The sequence below is a fragment of the Canis lupus genome, chromosome 10, assembly GCF_048164855.1.
Source record: "Canis lupus baileyi chromosome 10, mCanLup2.hap1, whole genome shotgun sequence".
NCBI classification, from domain to species: Eukaryota; Metazoa; Chordata; class Mammalia; order Carnivora; family Canidae; genus Canis; species Canis lupus.
The window spans coordinates 27657089-27681283 of record NC_132847.1 but is presented as its reverse complement, the minus strand read 5'-3'; the positions used below and the strand labels follow the sequence as shown (position 1 = coordinate 27681283).

Genomic DNA, 24195 nt, shown 5'->3' with positions numbered 1-24195 from the left:
TTAAGCGAGCAAGATAAAAATAAAGACATTCTAAACAGACTGTTGGGTGACGGGCACTAGGGGTTATTCTGTATGTTGGTAAATTGAACACCAATAAAAAAATTATTAGAAAAAAAATTAGGAGAAAAGAGAAAAAAAAATAAACAGGCTGGATGGCCAAATATATACTAAGAATTATTTTAATCAAGAGAATGATTTCTAGTGGCAAGCTGAAAGGTTCTAGGAATTTAAATTTTTTTGAGCAGCCACATTAAAAAAGATGCAATTAGAAAAAAATTTGCTGTTTTAATCTCAAGATATTATATTTCAACATGTCATCAATACAAAAAGCTAATAAGATATTGTACATTCTTTTTCCATACTGTTTCATCCAAATCAGGTATGTAAATTACACTTAAAGCTCTTCTCAACTCACATGTGTACAGCAGTAAAAAAAAGACAGAGTAGTTCCAGAAAAGGAGATTGTGGCTTCCCTTTCCCAACCACCAGAAAACCCAGCAAAGTCCCCCCACAGAAGCAGTCCAAGAAAATGTAAGTAACAATACACGAATGTTACATTGAAGGAGATTTACATACCAGAATGAGAATCTATGATTCTATGAGAAAAAAACTCACTCTCTGTGGTGTGAAGAAAAGGACCCAATTCCTGAGAAAAGACAACCTATCTCCCAAAGGGAAGAACCTCCAGGGATAAGAACAACAAAAACAATGCAAGAAGAACCAGGTAAGAAAAATGGTATGTCACTGGGTAAATGGCCACAAACAGGATGCAATATGGCTGTAGGAAATAAACAGCCCTGTCTTACCTCTTCCATGTGGCTTTATGGCTGCATAGCCATCCACCGGACAACCAGGCATTTCACATTCCTTCAAGATGGGGAGGTGTATATTAAAGAATATTCAGTCTCTGTCTTGGTTTCCAGGAAGGAAACTTCCAGGTTGAGATTGCTTTAGTTAATGATAGGAATGTCTTTATTATTCCTCATTGGCCCTGATAATTTATGCTAATGAGGTAACTCCTAGTGGACCCCTAGGTATGTTATGGGAAGCATAGCACTCTCCTGAGTTCTAGAATTTGTTCTAGCATATTATCAGACCTCAAGTGGGCCATGGGAAGCTCTCAAATTCGTAGCCAGTTGATCAGAAGTGGAGGCAGCCTGGGGACACTCCAAGCTTGCAGCTGGCATTTGATTTTTTTTGTTTTGTTTTGTTTAAATTTATTTATTTATTTATGATAGACATAGAGAAAAAGAGAGGCAGAGACACAGGAAGAGGGAGAAGCAGGCTCCATGCCGGGAGCCTGACGCAGGACTCGATCCTGGGACTCCAGGATTGCGCCCTGGGCCAAAGGCAGGCGCTAAATCGCTGAGCCACCCAGGGATTCCCCCTCCCCCTTTTTAAAGATTTGTTTTGTTTTTTTTAAAGATTTATTTATTCATGAGACACACACACGGAGGGGGGGGGGGGGGGGCGGACGGGACACAGGCAGAGGAAGAAGCAGGTTCCATTCAGGGAGCCCAACGTGGGACTCGATCCCGGGGTCTCCAGGATCAGGCACTGGGCTGAAGGCGGCGCTAAACCACTGAGCCACTGCGGTTGCCCTGCAGCTGGCATTTGAAGTACAGCATTCATGTGAGGGGCGTTATGGGAACTCCTAAATTTAAAGCTACTTGGGTCAAAAGAACATGTGGCCGCTTGTATCTACAGTGAGAACAATCCTGTTGGGGATCGTGCCCTTTACCTGTGGGGTCTGTGCTAACTGCATGGTCAGCACAGAATGTTACTTCAGTATTTCATTCTATTTTATCGTGTTTTTTACTGCAGTATTTTAGAAACACAAACCTATTTGGCAGAATTCTCAGTGGCTACAGAATCTGAGCCTCTCATTTCCTGACGAGGCCACTAGCCCTACTCAACTTTCTCAAGTACTCTTACTTCCCCTAAATCCCAAGGAAAAAACTACAAATGGCTACAAAAGCCAATTTCAGCGGACATTTACTCCCATTTAAGGGGAACTAATGAAACAAAAAGTATAGAGATAACAAAACAAATGAAGTATTTCACCTTTGTTTATTAAAACAAGTCTCTACCTAGTTCAGAGCTCACCATAATATAATAGTATTATGGGGAAGAGAAGCCTTGACAATGAAGAATAACGTTCTGCCTTGAGTCAAGAATTTTAGGCTTCTACAACACTTTTAAAACTCATTTCCTTCTCAAGCACATATGCAATTATATATTCTAGTATCTCTATTACCATAAATGCAATTCAACTGTTTGTAGAGTGGTAGTACAAAGCCTTTAGTTATGCCTCAAGCAATAAAAAGGATGTGTCATTTAATACACATATAAGTATGGGAGGAAGGGGTGATAAAGAGGTCAGAATGGAGTTGTATTAGGGAACACAAACTCTAAACTCAAAGGGGCCTCTGTTTAAAGTAGAAGCATGGACAATGCTCCTGAAGCAGGATCTCCAGAGCCACCAGGTACACATAACACTTCTCACTGTCCACTACACTAGCAAGCTCAAAAGGCACAGCCCTCACTGCTGGAGAACCTTAGGTAAGTGACTTAACCTCTCTAAGCCTCTATTTCCTTACCAAGAAATGCTATTGTGGAAAATGCACTATATTTGCATACACCTGGTTGTACAGCAGATGCCCAGCAAGTGTCAGTTGTGTTCATGAGGAGGACACAGCAGACCCAAATAAAGAGCCCTCCAGCACTACAGACAAGGGCTTATTACCCTCTGAGGTTCAGGAACCAGGCTCAGGGACCACAATGAGCCCATGCCACTACCAATACCTGTTACTCTAGGCCTTGAGCTTACAGTGTCCTTGCTTTCGTCTTATAGGCATACTTCCTGATATGGAGACTACTTATAGAAGGTTGGCTTCCTTTGTATATACCTTGTGCTATCGTGTGACTACTGTGAACAAAATAATGCTTAATGGAGACACAAAATAATACTCTTCTGATTTTAATTCCAAATGAGACAATCATTAACTTATATAGGGCTCCCGGTGCATGGAGCCTGCTTCTCCCTCTGCCTGTGTCTCTGCCTCTCTCTCTCTCTGTGTGACTATCATAAATAAATTTTAAAAAATTAAAAAAAGAAAAAAAAGACGACGGACCTATGACTTACAACTATAGAGTCAACTAATTTTTGACAAAGCAAGAAAGAATATCCAATGGAAAAAAGTCTCTTCAAAAAATAATGTTGGGAAAATTGGACATCACACAGAAGAATGAAAATGGACCAGTTTCTTACACCAGACACAAAAATAAATAAAAATGGATGAAAGACCTAAATGTGACATAAGGAACCATCAAAATCCTATAGGAGAACACAGGCAGCAAATTCTTTGACCTTGGCCATAGCAACTTATTAGACACGTTGCCAGAGGCAAGGGAAACAAAAGCAAAAATGAACTACTGGGACTTCAAGATAAAAAGCTTCTGGGCAGCCCCGGTGGCTCAGCGGTTTAGTGCGGACTTCGGCCTGGGCGTGATCCTGGAGACCCAGGATCAAGTCCCATGTCGGGCTCCCTGCATGGAGCCTGCTTCTCCCTCTGCCTGTGTCTCTGCGCCTCTCTCTCTGTGTCTCTCATGAATGAATGAATGAATGAATGAATGAATGAATGAATGAATGAAGATAAAAAGCTGCACAGAGAAAGGAACAATCAACAAAAACTAAAAGGCAGACTACAGAATGGGAGAAGATATTCAAAAATAACATATGTGATAAAGGACTAGAATCCAAAATCTCTGAAGAACTTACAAACTCAACACCCCAAAAAACAACCCAGTTAAGAAATGGGCAGAAGACGGGGATCCCCGGGTGGCGCAGCGGTTTGGCGCCTGCCTTTGGCCCAGGGCGCGATCCTGGAAACCCAGGATCAAATCCCACGTCGGGCTCCCGGTGCATGGAGCCTGCTTCTCCCTCTGCCTGTGTCTCTGCCTCTCTCTCTCTCTGTGTGACTATCATAAATAAATAAAAATAAATAAATAAAATAAAAATAAATAAATAAATAAAAGAAATGGGCAGAAGACACAAAGAGACTCTCCCCTCCCCCCCAGAAAAAAAAAACCATCAAGATGGCTGGGGTGCCTGGGTGTCTCAGTCAGTTAAGCAGCTGACTTGGGCTCAAGTCATGATCTCAGGGTCCCAGGATCAGCCCCTATCAGGCTCCTCACTCAGCAGGGAGTCTAATTTTCCCTCTCTGATCGTCCCTCTCCTTGCTTGCTCTCTCTCAAATAAATAAATGAAAAAAATCTTTAAAAATAATTTAAAATGAGAAGATATCCAGATGGCTAATAGACACATGGAAAGATGCTCAACATCACTCAGCATCAGGGAAATACAAATCAAAACCATGATGAGATAGCACCTCAAACCTTTCAGAACGGCTAAAAATTAACACAAGAAACTAGAGGTGTTGGTGAGGATGTGGGGAAAGGGGGACCCCCTGGAACTGTTAGTGGGAATGCAAACTGGTGCAGCCACTGTGAAAAACAGTATGGAGCTTCCTCAAAAAGTTAAAAATAGACTACCCTATGACCCAGCCATTGGATTACTGGGTATTTAACCAAAGGATACAAAAATACAGAAGGGCTACATGCACCACAATGTTTATAGCAACATTATCAATAATAGCCAAAGTATGGAAAGAACCCAAATGTCCATCAACTGAGAAATGGATAGGGATGTGGTACATATACACAATGGAGTATTACTCAGACATTAATAAGAATGAAATCTTACCATTTGCAACAGACAAGGATGGAGCTAGATTGTATTATGTTAAATGAAACAAATCAGAGAGAGAGACAAATACCATGTGATTTCACTCATATGTGGAATTTAAGAAACCAAACAGATTAACTATTATGGGGCTGGCAGGGAGGTGAGGAATAAACCAAAAGAGACTCTTAAAGATAGAGAACAAATTAAGGGTTGATGAAGGGAAATGGGTGGAGGATAGCAAAAGGGGTGATGAGTATTTAAAGAGGGTACTTGTCATGATGAGGAATGCATGTTGTATTTAAATGATGAATCACTGAATTCTACTCCTGAAATCAATACTCCACTATAGTTTAACTAAAATTTAAATTAAAAAAAAAAAAGAAAAAGACTGATCTGTGTATTCTGTACATAATCAATTTAGGTCAAGGAACATTTAATTGGTAAAAGAAAATCAGATGTAAAATTAGTAATGCATTTAATGTGACCACTGATGTTTTCCTTGGAATATTTTTATGGCATTAACCTGGCCGAATGTCATTATAAATACAAATGTACGAGACATACACTTTATATAATAGGCCAATTTTCTGTTCTAATATAATGACCATCTTACCAAATGGTCTACGGAATACCTTTTCCAAATATTAGATATTCTACATTAACGTTACAAAATCAAGTAACTTGAGTATGTGCTTACTATGGGTCAAACTTTAAAAATAAATAATGAGTAAGTTAAACAATAACATAATTTCACTTATCAAAAAGCAGTAGCAAGCCCAACTTATCTGGAAATTAAATAGCAATTGACTTCCCTTTTTTCTTCTCATCTTACAAAACAACCACTTGGATAGATTTCTACTGTTCAAACATACCTAATTAACAGCAAGTTTCTTCAACTTTAAAACATGATAACTGGAATGAGTCTATATCTCAGACAAAGAGTTAAGCACCTGACATACATCATCTCTTTCAGATCTCAAAATAATCCATAGACAGGTATCATTAGTATCCCTCATTTTGCAGAAAAGAAATGGAAATTTAGAAAGGTTAAGTAATTTGCCAGGGTGCAGCCTAGGATATAGACCATGCAATTTCTTCAAATTCTAGGCACTACTATCCCCTTCTACAGTGTTTTGTAAGTTCAGGTATGTCATGACCTATCTTTATTTGCATTAACATTAAATGGAAATGTTAAGTTTCTAGGACGTAGGAACTATCCATATTTAATCACGCACATAATTAATGTAAATTGACCAAAATGGTAGTTTGGCATAGATGTAAAGTAATGATACTTTGACCTTATACATACTGTATATTAGGTAAGCCCCTAATATTTTTTGATTAAATGATATGATTTTTAAAAATCACCACACTCTATCAAGTTACCTACAGTTAATGAAACTGCTAATACACTTACCTCTATTAATTTGTTAGCATGTTCACGAAAAACTTGGGCATATTCCTTAACTTCTTTCTCATTTCCATTCTTTGCAGCTTCAATCAATACTAAAAGTGGAACGTTGGTTTCCAAAAATGAATCTGAAACATGGTCCATGACGGCTTTGCGGAGCTAATAAATAAATTGTAAAAATTTGATTTTATTTCTACCAAGGAACTAGGCAATTTTTCTCTTGTACTTTTAAATCTTAATGGAAGCTCATGAAAGCCTGCCTATACTTATACAAGGATCACTCATGTAAGCCATGCAGTTATATAATCTGCAACATAGGAAACATGATCCTGAAAATAATGGTTATGCTATAGTTACAGCGTTTCAGCAATAAAATCTCAGGTTTCAAGATAATACCCTTTTTTATCCTTGGGAATTACAAACCTGAAGTTTTTATCTTAAAGGAATAAAAGCAAAGCTGAACAGAAAGCAGATCTGGGCTGAACTGACACATCACCTTGGAATATATGTCATTAGCCTAAATGGCTAACTAAAAATGAAAAGAGAGATTAAGTATTTTATAGTTTATCTGAACAGGGTTAGCAGCACACTGTAAACCTTACACCTGAAAGGTTATCTTTATAAACATTTCTGACACGACTTTACCATAAGGAAAACAAATACACATTCCATCAATTTTGCTTTTTATCAAACATGATCAATAAAATGCCGCCTTACTAAAGACTGGAAACTATTATTACTATGAACTTTGTTTTAAATCGTAATACATTGTTTTTTAAATTCAACCCTATGTTTTTTAAACACTAAAACTCAATTGGATTCTAAAATGTTAATGGGAAAAAAATTAAAATAAAAATAAAATGTTAATGGGACTATATAACAAATGAAGAGACTCTTTCCTATGTATTTACTAAGAAAACTGAGCAAATGAAATTATCTCTAGACCCACCTATTTATACTGGAAAAACATCTCCCCTAAGGATCTAAGGGAGCTTTAAATGTGTAATCAGAATGGGGCAAGTCAAGTAAATAACTGCAATTTCTGTTTCTCCTGGATGTAAGCTAATATCACACAATCCTTCAGGATTTTGTCACAAGTCCCCAAGTCATTGTAAATTCATTTTCTTAGCTGTACATCCTTTTCACACTAGACCTAATTTATTCAGTCCATCCCGGTGGGACTGTATTATGCCAGGCCCCAAAAGATTTTATTAGTCATTTAGAACCTTATTAGCCATCAAAGAGAGATAAGCAGTTTCCTATGGAAAAATCTATCCTTTATGCCAATAAAACAAATGAGCTCAGTATTTATCAAAATTTTAACCAAAACTACAAAAGTGAGAACTTGGGAAAGCAACTGACAATTTTTCCAGTTTACCTGTCTACGTAAGTCCCTTGTCTTCTTGGTCATTTTATCTATGGCAGAATTGAGTGCATCACTTCTTTCTTTACGTCCAGCCTGGAAAATAAGAGATACACATTTTAATGACTCATAGGGAAATGTAATTATACCCAATATCTATTTTTGTTCAAATCAACATTTTCTTAAAAGTCGTTCTTTTTCTTTTTTAAGCCAAAGATTGGAAAATAAATGGGCTTATTTAGGGTAGGGGAGAACCATGTGGCTTTGGTTATAAAAACCTAAGCTTACAATGCTTAGGCTCCGTATTATCTGATGGCAGGACCTGCCGGAGTTTTAGCACAAGAAGACAAAAGCCAAGGCATGACTTTCACTTAAAAGGTTCCGCTTACACCAATTTCATTAATGAATCGGTTCTCCTTGAACTGCAACCACAAACAGGTTACACCTGATTTTGATGAACTCTGAGACATGAATGTCAAAGATGGTACCTGGCACTAAAACAATGTGAAACAATGAATTTTAAAGTTAAGATGTACCATGATAGATCACAGTTAATAATATATCTTATGCAGCTTTGTAACATTACTTCAGCCATATATTTAGGTTCTACCCAAGCTTAATGTAATTGTATTGCACAGAAAAGAACGTAATAGTCACTCTGAAAGAGTTATGTAAATGGACACTGCTTGAGAGGTCAGGAAGTTGAATTTGCACTGGGAAACATTTTTTAATATGACATTTTATTTTTTTTTAAAGATTTTATTTACTTATTCATAGAGACAGAGAGAGAGAGAGGCAGAGACACAGGCAGAGGGAGAAGCAGGCTCCATGCAGGGAGCCCAACATGGGATCCAGGGTCTCCAGGATCACACCCCGGGCTGCAGGCGGCGCCAAACCGCTGTGCCACTGGGGCTGCCCTGCACTGGGAAACATTTTAACCAGAACGGAAAATCGATGGCAGCTGAAAGCAAAAGGGACAAAAGTAAGACACCCAGATAGAACTAGCCATATACTTGGAAACACCTTGGTAAGACATCAGGTAGGTTAGTCTAACAAGTACATAAAATGCTTATCCTGACAAAATGCCCACCCAACAAATGTAAAATAAAAAACACATACTAGAGATCCCTGGGTGGCACAGCGGTTTGGCGCCTGCCTTTGGCCCAGGGCGCGATCCTGGAGACCCGGGATCGAATCCCACATCAGGCTCCCAGTGCATGGAACCTGCTTCTCCCTCTGTCTGTGTCTCTGCCTCTCTCTCTCTCTCTCTCTCTGTGACTATCATAAATAAATAAATAAAAAAAAAAAAAAAAAAACACATACTAATCACAGGAGAGAGACAAGTGGACAAAGGAATTTAACCCATTGTTCTACTTTTCAATGCCCTCAAGACGTTCTGGTATAGATATGCCATCAGTACACAAACAAGTACAGCACATGAATAGTTTGGTGAGTTTTGTTTTCTGTTTTCTCAGTGCCTTGTATGTAACATTTGTTACTCACTGTCTTATTCCCCATCTGTTAAATGGGAACAATGACACTTGCCCCTCTGTGCCCCCCCCCACCCCGGGTCTCTATGGATTGTTACAGGAGAAAAGAAATACTGAGGGATACAGATCATTTAGCAGACGAGAGAGAGGAGACAAGATGGGATTTTAGGAATATTGAGAGCTGAAATAAAAGTGCTAAATTAATATAGTCACTCTCCTATCTGCTTAGGGTCATATCCATTACCTTTCCCCTTAATAATCCTGTAATGCCAATAAAATTAAGTAATATTAAGGAGTAAGAAGGAGTATGGGTGATGCAGTTGGTTGAGTGTCCAACTTTTGGTTTCGGCTCAAGTTGTGATCTCAAGGTCATGAGATGGAACCCTGCAGCAGACTCCAGTGCAGAGTCTGCTTCGGATTCTCTCTCTCTCTTCCCCTCTACCTCAATGTACCCTCTCTTCTTTCTCTCTCTCTTTCAACAAAGAAAAAAAAATTTAATGGTTCTTAAAAGAAGAGTCTCAACAAAACCGACTGAGAATTTCAACCTGAAGGAATTAACTGTGATTTACTCATGGCCATCAGTCAGAAAAGAACTTGACAAGTATAATTAGTTACTGACAATCTCAAAGATCAAATAACAGGCTCTAAGGAAAAGGTGATTAAAACAAGATTTAAAAAAAAAAAAAATCAAACTGACCTTATAACTAATGCTTTCATCAGGAAGGTCTCGGTACATTCCATAAACACACAAGTGCACAAGTCAAGAATATTTCTCAAATTAACCCAGTATAATTTAACGCTGCTCCTAACCACATTTTTAGGATGTTTCTAGTAGATCGTTTCTCTCACTTTTTTTTTTAAGATTTTATTTATTTTCTTGGAGAGAGGGAGAGAGAGAGAGAACGAGCAGGGGGAGGAGCAGAGGGACAAGCAGACTCCCCACTCAGGGCCCTGAAATCATGACCTGAGCTGAAGACAGACAATCAACTGAGCCACGTAGGTGCCCCTCTAGTAGGTCTTTTATCCCAGAAAATATCGGTTACCTGAAATGCAAAGGCTGGGCACAATGACCTCATGAGAACCCAAACCCTTATAAACTCGAATATCCAGAAATTTTCCCAATTTGTGTAGAAGGATGTACTTTACAAGTTACATAAAAGAAAATTCTCAAATTTGATTTTGAGGTATATAGCCACAGAGCAAAATTTACTTTAAGATGCAATCCACACCAGGAATCTGTTAATTCTGTATTTGTCAAACTACCCTAAAAATCAATTTGTCTTTCTTGTTACTTTAGGAAATAAAAGTTTATGCCACATTGATCAGGAAGGGGCAGTTCAGAAGCGTCATTTGCTGAAGCTTTTAGGCTAAACTAAATAGACCACGTTTTAAATCAAAGCATCCTAAATAAATAAATAAATCGAGGCATCCCCTTAAAATATGTGTGTGTGTATATAACAAGGTTAGGGTTCCAATCATTTAAAATATAATAGCGGTGGGCAGCCCCAGTGGCCCAGCAGTTTAGCGCCACCTTCAGCCTGGGGTGTGATCCTGGAGACCTGGGATTGAGTCCCAAGTCAGGCTCCCTGCATGGTGCCTGCTTCTCCCTCTGCCTGTGTCTCTGTCATGAATAAATAAATAAAATTTAAAAAAAAAAAAAAAAGATAAGATACAATAGGGGTAAGGACACATGCATATACATACAACCTTAAGAATGGGCTTGATGAATTAAAAAAAAAAAAAGAATGGGCTTGATGAAAGTGGAAAGGTTGTTGATCTGTGAAACAAGATTTTACTTCTCTTTCAAATTAAAGCTGTTAGGATTTTTTATTTCTAGTTTTAGTTATGCCAAAAGAAAGCTGCTCATTTAAACATTTAAAATAAATGACTCTCAGCTCCTACCTACCTGAGAGACTCTAGGTTCAATTATATTTGATATGTATGTCCTGCTAAAGCAGTGACAAAGAACTAAGAAAAAGATATGGCATATTTGGGGTTTCAACATATAGCTTCCCTTGGCAAGTAAGTAACAGCTGAACTGGGGAGAGGCAAAGGTTGCTAGATGGCCTCCAGCAACCCAGTCCCAGCGGAGACAGTGAAATGGCTTTCAAAACCCACCTTCAACAGAAGCAAGAAGCAGCCACTCCACCTTTCTCCTGTGTGGCCAAACTTCTGTTTATTTAGACACACTCTTTATTACGCACCTAACTCTGCATCCACTGAAGTAGACAGGACTAGCCAAAATCCTTCTTTTAGAGTTTATACTCTGAGATAAAATAATTCAGAGCAACACATAATTCAGCAGTACTCTCCACTGTGCTGGGCCTGATAGTTCTGAACGACCTAAGAGGGAGTCAGAGTTGGACAGGAAAGTTACACGCAGGGTTAATTTAAGTAACACACTGATTTTTAAGAAGTATTAAAAACTAGGGGTGTATAGGTAGCTTATTTGGTGCGGATTCTAGCACTTGGTTTTGGCTCAGGTCATGACATCAGGGTCGTGGGATCAGGTTCTGTGCTGGGCTGGGCACCTGGTACAGTCTGCTTGAGATTCTCGCCCTTCCCCTCTACCTCTTCCACTGTGAGGGTGCGTGCCCACACACACACACTCTCTCTCTCTTAAATACATGCATACATACATACAATCTTTTTTAAAAAACTAAACTTTCTTGGAGGATTTTACTCACTTTGGTGGTGAACTGTGAAAGAACAACCATGTTTCCTCCCGAAGACCAGACCCTTGCATCAGAAGAATAATTTTTCTCCTATAATGAACTCAAAACTCCCCCAAACCACTTCTACCTTTGCCACAGGTATCACCGGCCTCACTGCTTTGGCTGGTGCATATGTCCACCAATTATTCATCTCTACCCTATAAGTTCTCAACTCCATGGCACTAGTCCAACTGTTCCCAGTTGGGAAGGGATGAAATATGTCCCTGGCACAGCTGGTGGCATCTCAAGGTGTATTTTAATCCCTAGAAATAATGTGACAAAGGTTCCGAGGTGACTCTACAAAAGACTAATCAACCTAAAAGGTAATGGTACAAAAGAAACACAGTACTTCCAGGGAAAAAAACATAGAGTGAACTTCCACAGTGCTTTCGGTGAAATAACTTGTGGCATCTTTTCTGCCAAATCCTGGGAGATGAGAATGAACCTGTAAACCATTCCTTTATCTTTCTGGGGGGAATTATGATGAAATCCAGGATATGGAAAAGTTAGAGAGCCAATACTCAGAGAGTCCCGGCACAACCTAAAGCATTTAGCTGAGATATTCTAATCTCTTTTTGAGATATCAGGTTTCTTTTTCTTAAAACAGATAATCATCATCTACTTATTAAACTGGTGCTGTAAATTGGAAGCACGAACAGGCATTTAAAACAAACAGGTACACAAAGTAAGTACTTGAAGGCCATAAAATAAGGTCTTAATTTTGAAACTACTAATAACGTAGGGGGGAAAAAAAGAGTAAGATGACTCAATTATAAGGATATTTCAGGGGATCCCTGGGTGGCGCAGCGGTTTGGCGCCTGCCTTTGGCCCAGGGCGTGATCCTGGAGACCCAGGATCGAATCCCACATCGGGCTCCCGGTGCATGGAGCCTGCTTCTCCCTCTGCCTGTGTCTCTGCCTCTCTCTCTCTCTCTCTCTCTGTGACTATCATAAATAAATAAATAAATAAATAAATAAATAAATAAATAAATAAATAAATAAATAAATAAATAAATAAATAAATGGATATTTCAGGACTGTTAAATGCTCAGTTGATTGGGAAAATTAGGCTAAGATTTGTTGATAAACCAGGGAACTCTTTGATTTCTATGTTAACTACAAAAAAACTTTCTAAAGGACTCTGATCTTCTTTGCTCTACTCAATTAAGATAATGGGTTAACAGGGAATCTTGAAGATTTTACATCTCATGTTCATACAACTGGCGTTGGATACAGCACATGTGTGTTTCCTTTCTTTAAGAACATTCTCATCATTTTAGACACTAAACATATAAAGCAAAAATCTTTCAAAGATGAATAACTGGAAGAAATATTTATAAAATACTAAACAAAAAAAGAATTTTTAAAAGATTTTATTTATTTTATATTTATTTATTTTAAAAGAGTGTGCACGAGTACAGGGAAGGGCAGAAGGAGAGGAAGAGAACAGATTCTGAGAGGAGTGCTGGGCCCAACATGCGGCCTGATTCCATGACCACAAGATCGTATTACCTGAGTCAAAAATGAAGGGCCAAACGCTCAACTGACCAAGCCACCTAGGTGCCCCCCAAAATTAATTTAATAAAAAATAGCTTACAAATCTTTAAGAAAATGACCAATTCCACATGGGAATGACCAAATGAAATACAAAGGAAAAATACTGAACATGTGATGGTATCAATGCAAAGAAAATCAATAACAAATTTAGCAGAAAGGAACAAAAATGGAAATACATCTACATACAAAATGATGTTCACTGCTACTCATAGGTGAAGAGAAACAAAAGAAAGCATTTTCCACCTATTCCAAAATATTGTTAAATACATTGTGGGGGTAGGGAGGGAGGTGATGGGTGGTTAGTAAACACTTACAGACTTCTGGGGGAAGTATGAAATGATTTAAAACTTTTTGGAAGCCAATGTGGCAATGTCTATCAATTTTAAGCATATATACTCTGCAACCCAGTGATTTTATGGTTAGGAATTTATACATAGGGGATCCCTGGGTGGCTCAGCGGTTTAGCGCCTGCCTTCGGTCCAAGGCATGATCCTGGAGTCCCGGGATCGAGTCCCACATCAGGCTTCTGCATGGAGCCTGCTTTTCCCTCTGCCTGTGTCTCTGCCTCGCTCTCTCTCTGTGTGTCTCTCATGAATAAATAAATAAAATCTTTAAAAAAAAAAAAAAGGAATTTATACATAAACTTGCCTGAGAATCCAAAGATATCAAATGGATATTCATTTTACTCTGTCTGGAAAAGCCAAAAGCCTCAAACTACATGTCCATAAATTATGGTATAGCCCTACAATTGAAAAACTATGAAGCCATTAGACAGAGCCCCCCATTCTCTCTCTCTCTTACAAATACACACATACATACATACACACACACACACACACACACACCACACACACAGCAGCGATTCAGAACCAGCTCCCACAGGATGTCAAGCTTTAGCAGTACTGTTTGAGTGATATGGGCTCATCTCTACCCCAACTATAATGTTGACATCCTGCTATAAGCCCTTCTCTTTTTTTTTTTTTTTAAAGATTTTATTTTTATTTATTCATGAGAGACAGAGAGAGAGGCAGAGACACAGGCAGAGGGAGAAGCAGGCTCCATGCAGGGAGCCGGACGTGGGACTCGATCCTGGGTCTCCAGGATCACACCCTGGGCTGAAGGTGGTGCTAAACCACTGGGCCACTGGGGCTGCCCTCTCTCTTTCTCTCTCTTTCTTTTTTTAAAGATTTTATTTATTTATTCATGAGAGACACACAGAGAGAGGCAGAGACACAGGCAGAGGGAGAAGCAGGCTCCACGCAGGAAGCCCGACGTGGGACCCACCCCGGGACTCCAGGATGATGCCCTGGGCTGAAAGCAGTGCTAAACTGCTGAGCCACCTGGGCTGTCTGCTATAAGCCTCTCTTAATAAGAAATGATCTTTTTCTCTTTGGGCCAAATTTTTGTTACTAATTTTCTTTGCACTGATGCCATCACATGTTCAATTTTTTGGCTTGTCTTAGCACATGTCACTCACTGTTCTTCTACCCCAGATTTCTGAGTTAATGTCATTTCTAAGGTTCAGTAATTAAGACTGCAAGCATCTAGCCAATATACATGCAAATTCACCCCTTTAAGTTTAACCAAATGGGTCAAAGGCCTCTAACACGGAAAGAGATTATTCAAGAAAATATGAATGAGTATGTTAACTCTTAATTCCGTTCTGTGCAAATGGTTTTGTATGTATACCTGTGGGCCACCTATGTTGGCAGGAGGAAACATACCTAAACAGAAAGCTACTTGGAGATGGAGAAACAGGAAAGACAAATCCAAACTGAGCTGTATTTCAGAATAAATGAAAATGAAGCCTGCCACACAGAGGAAGGGGGGAAACATGACCACGATGAAGCCACTGTCAACACAACAGTAAGAAAAGGGCTTGGCAATACAAATTTCAATCAGTCTGTGAATTAATCAAGACTTTAGGATAGTTCTATTTAGTCTGAACTCTATGCTAGGTGAAATAAAAGATTTTCATGGCTAAAACATACCCCAGACCAAACTTCTATGAAAGATTTTCCCTGACCTAGAGTCTGACTCAAGTGCATCACCCCAAGATTTACTGCCGAATTACTTAGCCCTGGACACAGAATATAACACTAGAACAACAGAATTAGGCTGTCACCATGACCCTAGCCACACCACCCCCACAAGGAACAACTACCCTAGAAGAAATCCCAAAGTTTTATAGCATCAAAGGGAACACAGTTTACCATCACTGTGGAACCTACTGCTTTCTCAGTCCCGTTTACTAAAAAGAGAACAAAAGGACTTTTAAAAATCAAAAGCAGGGATCCCTGGGTGGCGCAGCGGTTTGGCGCCTGCCTTTGGCCCAGGGCGCGATCCTGGAGACCTGGGATCGAATCCCACGTCGGGCTCCCGGTGCATGGAGCCTGCTTCTCCCTCTGCCTATGTCTCTGCCTCTCTCTCTCTCTCTGTGACTATCATAAATAAATAAAAATTAAAAAAAAATTTTAAAAAAAATCAAAAGCAATGGAGAAAGAACAGGGATAGGGACAACGATCTAATTAAAAAATTGGGATTTTAAAAATGTCCTTATGTGGACAGCTGGCTATTAAAAAGGCATTTAAAAAGAAAGATTCCCAACCATACACCTATTTATTTACATTGACAGTGGTCTAGTGAGCACCAAGACTCCTGGAGCCCAGTGTTCTGAATGCCTCTGGCTCCATCTGGGACTATCCACTATCTTTATCCACCTCTATGATAAACTGGTAAGGCCATCAATCCTTATATATTCTACCTGCCTCTTATACACCTTGTTTCTTGGGAAGATGACAAGCTAATGTTCAGCACAAATCTTAGTGAGTTTTCCTTTTTCCTAAATAGCAAATCAAAAAATTTAAAAGAACAGTCATGTGTTTGCCACAAATACATACAGTCTAAAAGAAATGAACAACTCTAGGATTTAACATTATCTTTCTCTCATCTTCCTTCCTTCTTCTCTACAAAAGAAGGCTAGTAAAACCCACTTACTCTAACCCAGGCCCAAATTTGAGGTTGCCAGCTAGGAACACTAAAAGGTTCTTAGCAGGAAATATACTCAGACCCATAATATCTAGGACCTCCACCGGAAAAATGACTATCCCATTTTGATAAATGTGAAGGGATCCTCCAAGTAGCAATCAAGACAGGCAGCAGTAAGGTTTATTTTAATATACTTCTACAGAGCACCTTTGTGCAATATCACTGGTGCTAGAGTTATACAATTTTTGGATTTGGGAATGATTATGGGAACATTTGACTTTTTAGCATAATTCAAAATCAAGCTCTGGCTCTACTGCAAAAGAACAGAAAATTCCATGTATCTATCTGTACATCTGCCTCTCCGAGCAGGGAAATAATTCTCCTTAATCAGCAATACATATTAAAAGCAAACTTTCATGTAGAGTAATGCATGTAACTACAGCACCTAAGCCCTGCCGCTTGACTCACTTTGCTTAAAACCATTCACAGAGAAATGAATTACATCTTACTTCTCCTTTGCCTTGTCATAAAGAACAACTAAAGCAGTGAAAATTTAGATGATATGGATAGTACTTTCCAGTGGCTGTCCTGCCACTTTAATTAAGTCAAAGGCATATGAATGGAAAATAAAGCTGTCCTAATATGAAACCAAAAACAAGTTTAATTCAGAAAGAACACAGATCTCTGTTTAGTCCTTTGAGCTTAAGAAAGATCAAGATAAAAAAATGACAAAATTCCATCAATGCAAACCGTGTAATCCACTAACTTTAAGACAAACACCTTATCTTCTTTGGTTCCAGAGACTGAACCTTTTGAACCCAAAGAGAAGGCAAGTACAGTGAGCAAGATGCCTAGTGACTTAGAAGAAACTCTCTGGGTATGTGATGCTGTATTACCACCTACTTCTCCTGTGCATTACTGCCCACTTCTCCAGATGCGTCAAAAAATAATTACTCTTGATTGCACTGGTGCTTCTCGGAGCAATTTCCCTTGCCCACAAATCTGGTATAACAGTGCTACGATAATATAATTTAAGCATTTTCCATTTGTTAATATATAAGAAGTAGGGAAGCAGACTAAAGAGCTGCAAGGAACCAAGCGTCTACGGGGAAGGAGATGCTTTTTCTTCTAAATTTTCACATACAACTCATTCTTAATTGTGGTTGCTCTAATCCAATTGACTCTAATGCTTTTCTCTACATGGAACTAAAGTAGTTACTTCAAGGGAGAATTTAATCCAGTTCCTTCTCCCTGGCGAAGGTTGGGGTTTTGTTCTTTGTTTTGTTTTGAAATCAGAGAGTGGCTGACTTCATCCAATAAGGGCATTTACAGTATCCCAAGGACTGCTTTTCCTTTTTAAAAAAAAACAAACAAACAAACAAAAAAAAAACTGGCTCAGCAGTTTAGCGCCACCTTCGGCCCAGGGCGTGATCCTAGAGACCTGGGATAGAGTCCCACCGTCAGGCTCCCTGCATGGAGTCTGCTTCTCCCTCTGCCTGTGTCTCTGCGCGTCTCTCTCTGTCTCTGTCTCTCGCTCATAAATAAATAAAAATCTTAAAGGGGGGGGGGGGGCGGACTACTATCAGATTCCCTCTCCTTCAATGTTTTAGGAGAAAGATGCTCCTGAGGAGCAGGAACTCTGTAGCCCAGGACTGCAGGCCCTATGAATATCTGATTAAAACTTATTCACAGAAAAATGCACAACAAAATTCTACAAACGAGTCCATGGACTTAGGTTAAGAACATGTATCCTATGGACAGACAAGACTATGGAAAAGATGAAGGTCAGTGGGGGGAGTGGCATCCCTTAGGTCTAAAAGAGGATCTCTCCCTTCCTTAACCAGCAAGGAGGAAAATGTGGAAGTACTAGTACAGGCTCATTCTAAAGAATGTGGGGTTTCACTCACAGGCAGTTTTGTCTTGGGAGCTTATCTCTGGCTTGGGGGTGCACTACAGTCTAAGACTGTCCAATCTTTCCTTCTTCTCTCCTTTCAGAGGCGTCAGACCTGCCCTGTGGTCTGAAGACTCCACTGGCCCTCACGGTATTCCTGTTGTTTTCTCTCTCCTTTTATACTTCCCAAATAAAACTCTAATACTTCTAATCCATCATGGGGTCTGCTTCTAAGAGGACTCAGACTACACACCAGCAGTTGCCACTCTTTTCACAGCACCTTTACACATGGCACTGAGGAAGGGACCTCAGGTTCTTCCAACCCTCACTTCAGTACCATGCTTCCACAGAAGCTAAGATGACTTCTTGCCCAGGAGGATAAAATCCCTGGAAGCCAATGACCGTTCTGGTTTCACAGACACCATGAGTAGTTTTTAAAATTTTGCCTCCAGGTTAAACACCAATGGTATGACGGAAATTGGCATGGATGGCCAAATTAACATTAGGTAAGATATGTAAAAAACCTTACATTTGTCACGCTTGAATATATGACATGACTGATGTTAGAGAAATCCTTTACATACATTAAACATGGAACCAGGGGCACCTGGATGGCTGAGTCAGTTAAGCCCCTGCCTTGGGCTCAGGTCATGATCCCAAGGTCCTGCGATCGAGCCCCACATTGAAGGAGCCTGCTTCTCCTTCTCCCTCTGCCCCTACTTGTGCCTGTTCTCCCTCTCTAGCGCGTGCTCACTCTCTCAGATAAATGAATAAAATCTTTTTTAACATTAAACTGTAGGTTCATAACCAAGTTCTGAAAAGTGAGGACACTATTCGACAGGGAGAAGACACAGTTAGGTCAAGTAAAAACAACCAAGGCAAAGATCCTATTCCAAAGTATAAGTGACCTTCTGTATTCACCAGAGATTCCAATAACAGTTAGTATTAGACTCAAAGTCAGTTCTTAAGAGTGCCGGTAGGAACACTTAAGTATGCACATGCTCTGTTATATGGGTGCCACAATGCCCCAAAATCACACTCAGCATCAGCTGAGGCTTTCAGCTGAAGGAGTAGGTGAGATTCAGAGGTAAATATAAGGGACTATATCAGAATCCAACCACGCTCTACTGCTTGTCCTAAATCATTTCTGTTCCTCTGTTAATGTTTATTTAGGGCATAGAGTATCACTCTAACCTTTTCTCCTAGCTAGTAAGACATCTATAGGTCAAATCAGCATTATTTTTCAATCAGCAATGTGATTAAAACATTGTTATAAAAGGAGACAGAAAAGAACTCTTTTTAATTCAAGTTCCCCTTTAATTCTCAAGGAGCAGAGTGACCAAATACTTTGTATTGCAAGGTTCCCCTCCCCACCCCCCGCTTTATGCTGGGTTTATGGTATTAGCTCTTAATGACAAAGAAGCCAAGCCCACCTGGTTAGTTTTCCAACACATCTAAAGCAAATCCTAGTCACATTTCTATTTTAAACAAGTATGACAACAAGGTGATTGAGTAGCTTTCCAAACTACAGAACAGCAGGCACTACCTTGCACAGGCTGGCGTTAAATCTGCACTTCATAAATCGTGCAGGCTCCTGCCTATTTGGATGATCTCCCTCTGCAGAATCGGCAGTCTAATACTGGCTCTTCCAAGCATTAAAAATCATCACTCTGCTATCCCAACTCACTGTTCAATGGGTCTTCCTGAATGCAGCCTTTATTATAACCTCACTGCTGCTTCCTACACTGAAGGAATACCATGTTTTTAAGTCAGGAGTTCTTTCTCGCTTTATTATAATCAAGGGGTCTTACAGCGACCCCGATACTGTTACAAAGCACGGTGCTTTATAACAGTAAAGCTTCTGGAAAACCCAAACAAAAGACACGTCACCCGGTGACGTCAGCCTATATACAGTTCTGTGTGGTCGCAGCACATAAGCAATTCCATTCTTGTGCCGTTTCTCGGAAAAGCTTTTCAGTAAATGCACTCATGCTGCTCCAGGAGCTCTTCTCTGCAACAAGCCGCCCATCTGCCATCAACAAGTTAAGACCGAGAGAACTAACGGCTGCGGAAAGGAGAGATCGAAGCTTTGATTAACCAGCTGAGCAGTTAGAAGGAGGACGCAATTAATAACTTACATTCAAAACTGATTGAGGGAAGCAGAGAGAACACAGAAAATGAAACCAATGCTTTCGAGAGGAATATCCTAAGGAAAAAATAACTCACCCTGGTGGATTCAATTTTACTCAGAAAGCCTGGGACACAGAAACACAAAACTGGTCAAAGGCTCCTGCATGTTAGAGCCTTTTACAGACTCACTGCGTTGAGTCTAACAACCGCGACTGAATGCAGCCTCCAATGTGCTCAGAAGAATGGGTAAGTCCATGCATTTGTGTGTCTTGTACAGTCAGCAAGGAATCAGGCTTTTTAAAATAAGCCACTGAATTCATGTTTGATGAAGGAAATCACTGTCAAATTTCTGGATTTTGAGGTTTAGGTAAAAGCATAGATTACTAATGACAGTCCAGGCTTTATCTGTTTTCTTAATGGTTTAAGTTCTGTTCTAGTCATACTAACAAGGTTAGTTTTCCTGCAGCAAAGGAAATATAAGTTGTATGCAGTAAAAGCTTTCGCCATAATGTCGTTGTTTTTTTAATAGCTCATGCATTCTGCTGAAAAATATCCTATCTTCTTGTTTTCCTTAAATTATATTCTGCAGGCTTACATTTCAAGTGGCCATTAGGGGCCCCTATGCTGGCAGCAATATATGCAATGAGTATGGTTTTAAAAATGCTGCCTGCCCTGGGTATGGCGTGTCCACCCAAATGCCGCTGTGAGAAGCTGCTCTTCTACTGCGACTCTCAGGGCTTCCGCTCAGTGCCGAACGCCACAGACAAGGGCTCTCTGGGCCTGTCCCTGAGGCACAATCACATCACAGAGCTCGAAAGGGATCAATTTGCCAGCTTCAGTCAACTTACCTGGCTCCACTTAGACCACAATCAAATTTCGACAGTAAAAGAAGATGCTTTTCAAGGACTATATAAACTTAAGGAATTAATCTTAAGTTCCAACAAAATATTTTACTTGCCAAACACAACTTTTACTCAACTGATTAACCTGCAAAATTTGGACCTGTCTTTTAATCAGCTGTCATCTCTGCACCCAGAGCTCTTCTACGGCCTTCGGAAGCTGCAGACCTTGCATTTACGGTCCAACTCCCTGCGGACTATCCCAGTACGTCTGTTCTGGGACTGTCGTAGTCTGGAGTTTCTGGATTTGAGCACAAACCGTTTGCGAAGTTTGGCTCGGAATGGATTTGCAGGATTAATCAAACTGAGAGAGCTTCACCTAGAGCACAACCAGCTGACGAAGATTAATTTTGCTCATTTCCTACGGCTAAGCAGTCTGCACACGCTCTTCTTACAATGGAACAAAATTAGCAACTTGACATGTGGAATGGAGTGGACCTGGGGCACTTTAGAAAAGCTAGATCTGACTGGAAATGAAATCAAAGCCATCGACCTGACAGTGTTTGAAACAATGCCTAATCTTAAAATTCTCCTCATGGATAACAACAAGTTAAATAGCCTTGATTCCAAGATCTTAAACTCCCTGAGATCCCTCACAACCGTTGGCCTCTCTGGCAATCTGTGGGAATGCAGCCCTCGAATATGTGCACTGGCCTCCTGGCTGGGCAGTTTCCAAGGTCGGTGGGAACATTCCATCCTATGTCACAGCCCCGACCACACCCAAGGAGAGGATATACTAGATGCAGTCCACGGATTTCAGCTCTGCTGGAATTTATCAACCACTGTCACTGCCATGGCTACAACTTATAGAGATCCAACCACAGAATATACAAAAAGAATAAGCTCATCAAGTTACCATGTGGGAGACAAAGAAATCCCAACTACTGCAGGCATAGCAGTTACTACTGAGGAACACTTTCCCGAACCAGACAATGCCATTTTCACTCAGCGGGTAATTACAGGAACAATGGCTTTATTGTTTTCTTTCTTTTTTATTATTTTTATAGTGTTCATCTCCAGGAAGTGCTGCCCTCCCACTTTAAGAAGAATTAGGCAGTGCTCAATGATTCAGAACCACAGGCAGCTCCGATCCCAAACACGACTCCATATGTCAAACATGTCAGACCAAGGACCGTATAATGAATATGAACCCACCCATGAAGGACCCTTCATCATCATTAATGGTTATGGACAGTGCAAATGCCAGCAGCTGCCATACAAAGAATGTGAAGTATAATATCCGACCCATCATCAAAAATTACATCAGATAAGTAACCTATTTTACATAGTAGGGGCTAAATACATACCTAATTTTTACCAATGGTGACATTAAGCCTAATTTTCCAAACCAAGTGGAAACTTAAGTTTTTGAAGTGTTGAAGTATTTTTAATTTTTTTTAATGAAACCATATTTTAAGTGTTATATGAAGCAAAACTCATATTAATTCACACTCATTGCAAAGTCTAAAAATGCTTACTTCAAAATAAGACATTTCATGTATGTAATTATATACTATCATGTGTAAACATTTACACTAAGATCTCCATATGTTATTTTTTTCTACTGAAAACAGTTTGGAAAGAAGCTACCGAGCAGAAAAAGATATGGATCAATACTTGTTAGATCACTGCTCTCCATCCCAAGTACCACAACTGGCTTGCTGCTTAAAAGGAGGCTTAGCAAAGTTCTCTTATATGATAATTTGGTATTTATTCAAATCTACAATTTACTGCCAGTGTGGGAAGTAGAATTTCATGTATGCTGAAGACTGTTAAATATTAAACACTCTTATTCTAGAGTTTTTGCCTGGGTTGGTAGATACTATCGAAATCCACATTATGAAATCAGAACCCTTTATGTAATTCTAATAAGCTGAGTGACTCTTTAATATATTTAAACAATGAATCCAAGTGATTGTGAAAAGGTCTCATTACAATGAAATCAATAGTAAATAATTACACTGACTTCATGTGCTACATCTCTAGTTTGACTTAGAATGGAAATGTTGATTTTTGTGGCATTTAGACAATTTTTTAAACTAGTATTATATCACCATTTTACTAATTAGTTTACTAAATCCTATATTTACATTTACATGTGAAAAAAGATTTAGAAACTATTTTGGAGAGAAAAGAGATAAACTGAGTCAATTTAACAATCCTGTGACCTGCTCCCTCTAGTTTGAAAGCACACACAAAAATTCTCCCTCACTCCTCGATCAAAGATGCCTTGACAAAGGGGTTTAAACCTCTTTCTTCTGCCTTTTCCTGATCTTCAAACCTCAAAAAGCCCAATTAAAAATAATTGGCTATCAACAGGCATAACACTGATTCTTAATAGAACCAAGAAAAAATTACTTTCTAAATATTACATGCTAAAATTTACTGTTTAGTAAAGATACATATCAACACTGTTAAGAGCAGTTCCTTCTAAGTGAAGCAAACAACGTATTAGTGAAGCAAGCCTTCCAAGCCTTCCCGTGGGAGAACACTCTAAATGCCTATGCAGCCACACAGTGGTAACTCAAAGGTGGCATGGAAGTGAAGGGATGAAAGGGAAAGGCAGCAGTTTGAAATGTGACCCACAGAAGCAGTTCAGCTTAAGCTAAAAGGCAGCCAAGAGTGAAGCAAAGGTTAACTACACAATCTGCATCAAACAGGGCAAGGCCCAGGGACCTGCAGCTGGAAAGGGAAAGAGTGTTAAGAGAAACATTCCCTAATTAACAAATGATAATGATGCCATACTCTTCACACAGAAAAAAGGCTGCAAGTATTTCATTTCTTTGATTGTGATTTCTACAAATAAACTGATATATTTGAGATTTAGGATCCAAGTCACCAATTCATGCAGAATTTTTCCACAAATGAAAGCTACCATTAAAAAAAAAAAAAAAAAAGGTTATCTTTTCCTTAAGATGACCATTAACATGAAATCCTTCTATTCAAGGCATATTTTCTTCCCAGGATTGAACAGCAAACATGCTAAGACTACAGTTTAAACTATCA

At 39.5% G+C, this 24195-nt stretch overlaps 2 protein-coding genes across 7 annotated transcripts in view; one reads left to right on the top strand and one right to left on the bottom strand.

Annotated features, from left to right (window-relative positions):
* Positions 1 to 24195, bottom strand: part of CTNNA1 (catenin alpha 1) — a 184932-nt gene that overhangs the window by 42495 nt on the left and 118242 nt on the right. For all 6 annotated transcript variants that reach the window (XM_072841227.1, XM_072841226.1, XM_072841222.1 and 3 more), the window contains 2 exons: positions 7537 to 7617; positions 6165 to 6317 (listed from right to left, as the gene is read on the bottom strand). In XM_072841227.1, the coding sequence (XP_072697328.1) occupies positions 6165 to 6317; positions 7537 to 7617 (234 nt within the window). The remainder of the gene's footprint in view (positions 1 to 6164; positions 6318 to 7536; positions 7618 to 24195) is intronic.
* Positions 19552 to 24108, top strand: LRRTM2 (leucine rich repeat transmembrane neuronal 2). The gene is made up of 2 exons (XM_072841220.1): positions 19552 to 20536; positions 20880 to 24108. Exons 1-2 carry the CDS (start codon positions 20533 to 20535, stop codon positions 22424 to 22426), a joined length of 1551 nt encoding a protein of 516 aa, XP_072697321.1. The 5' UTR covers positions 19552 to 20532; the 3' UTR covers positions 22427 to 24108.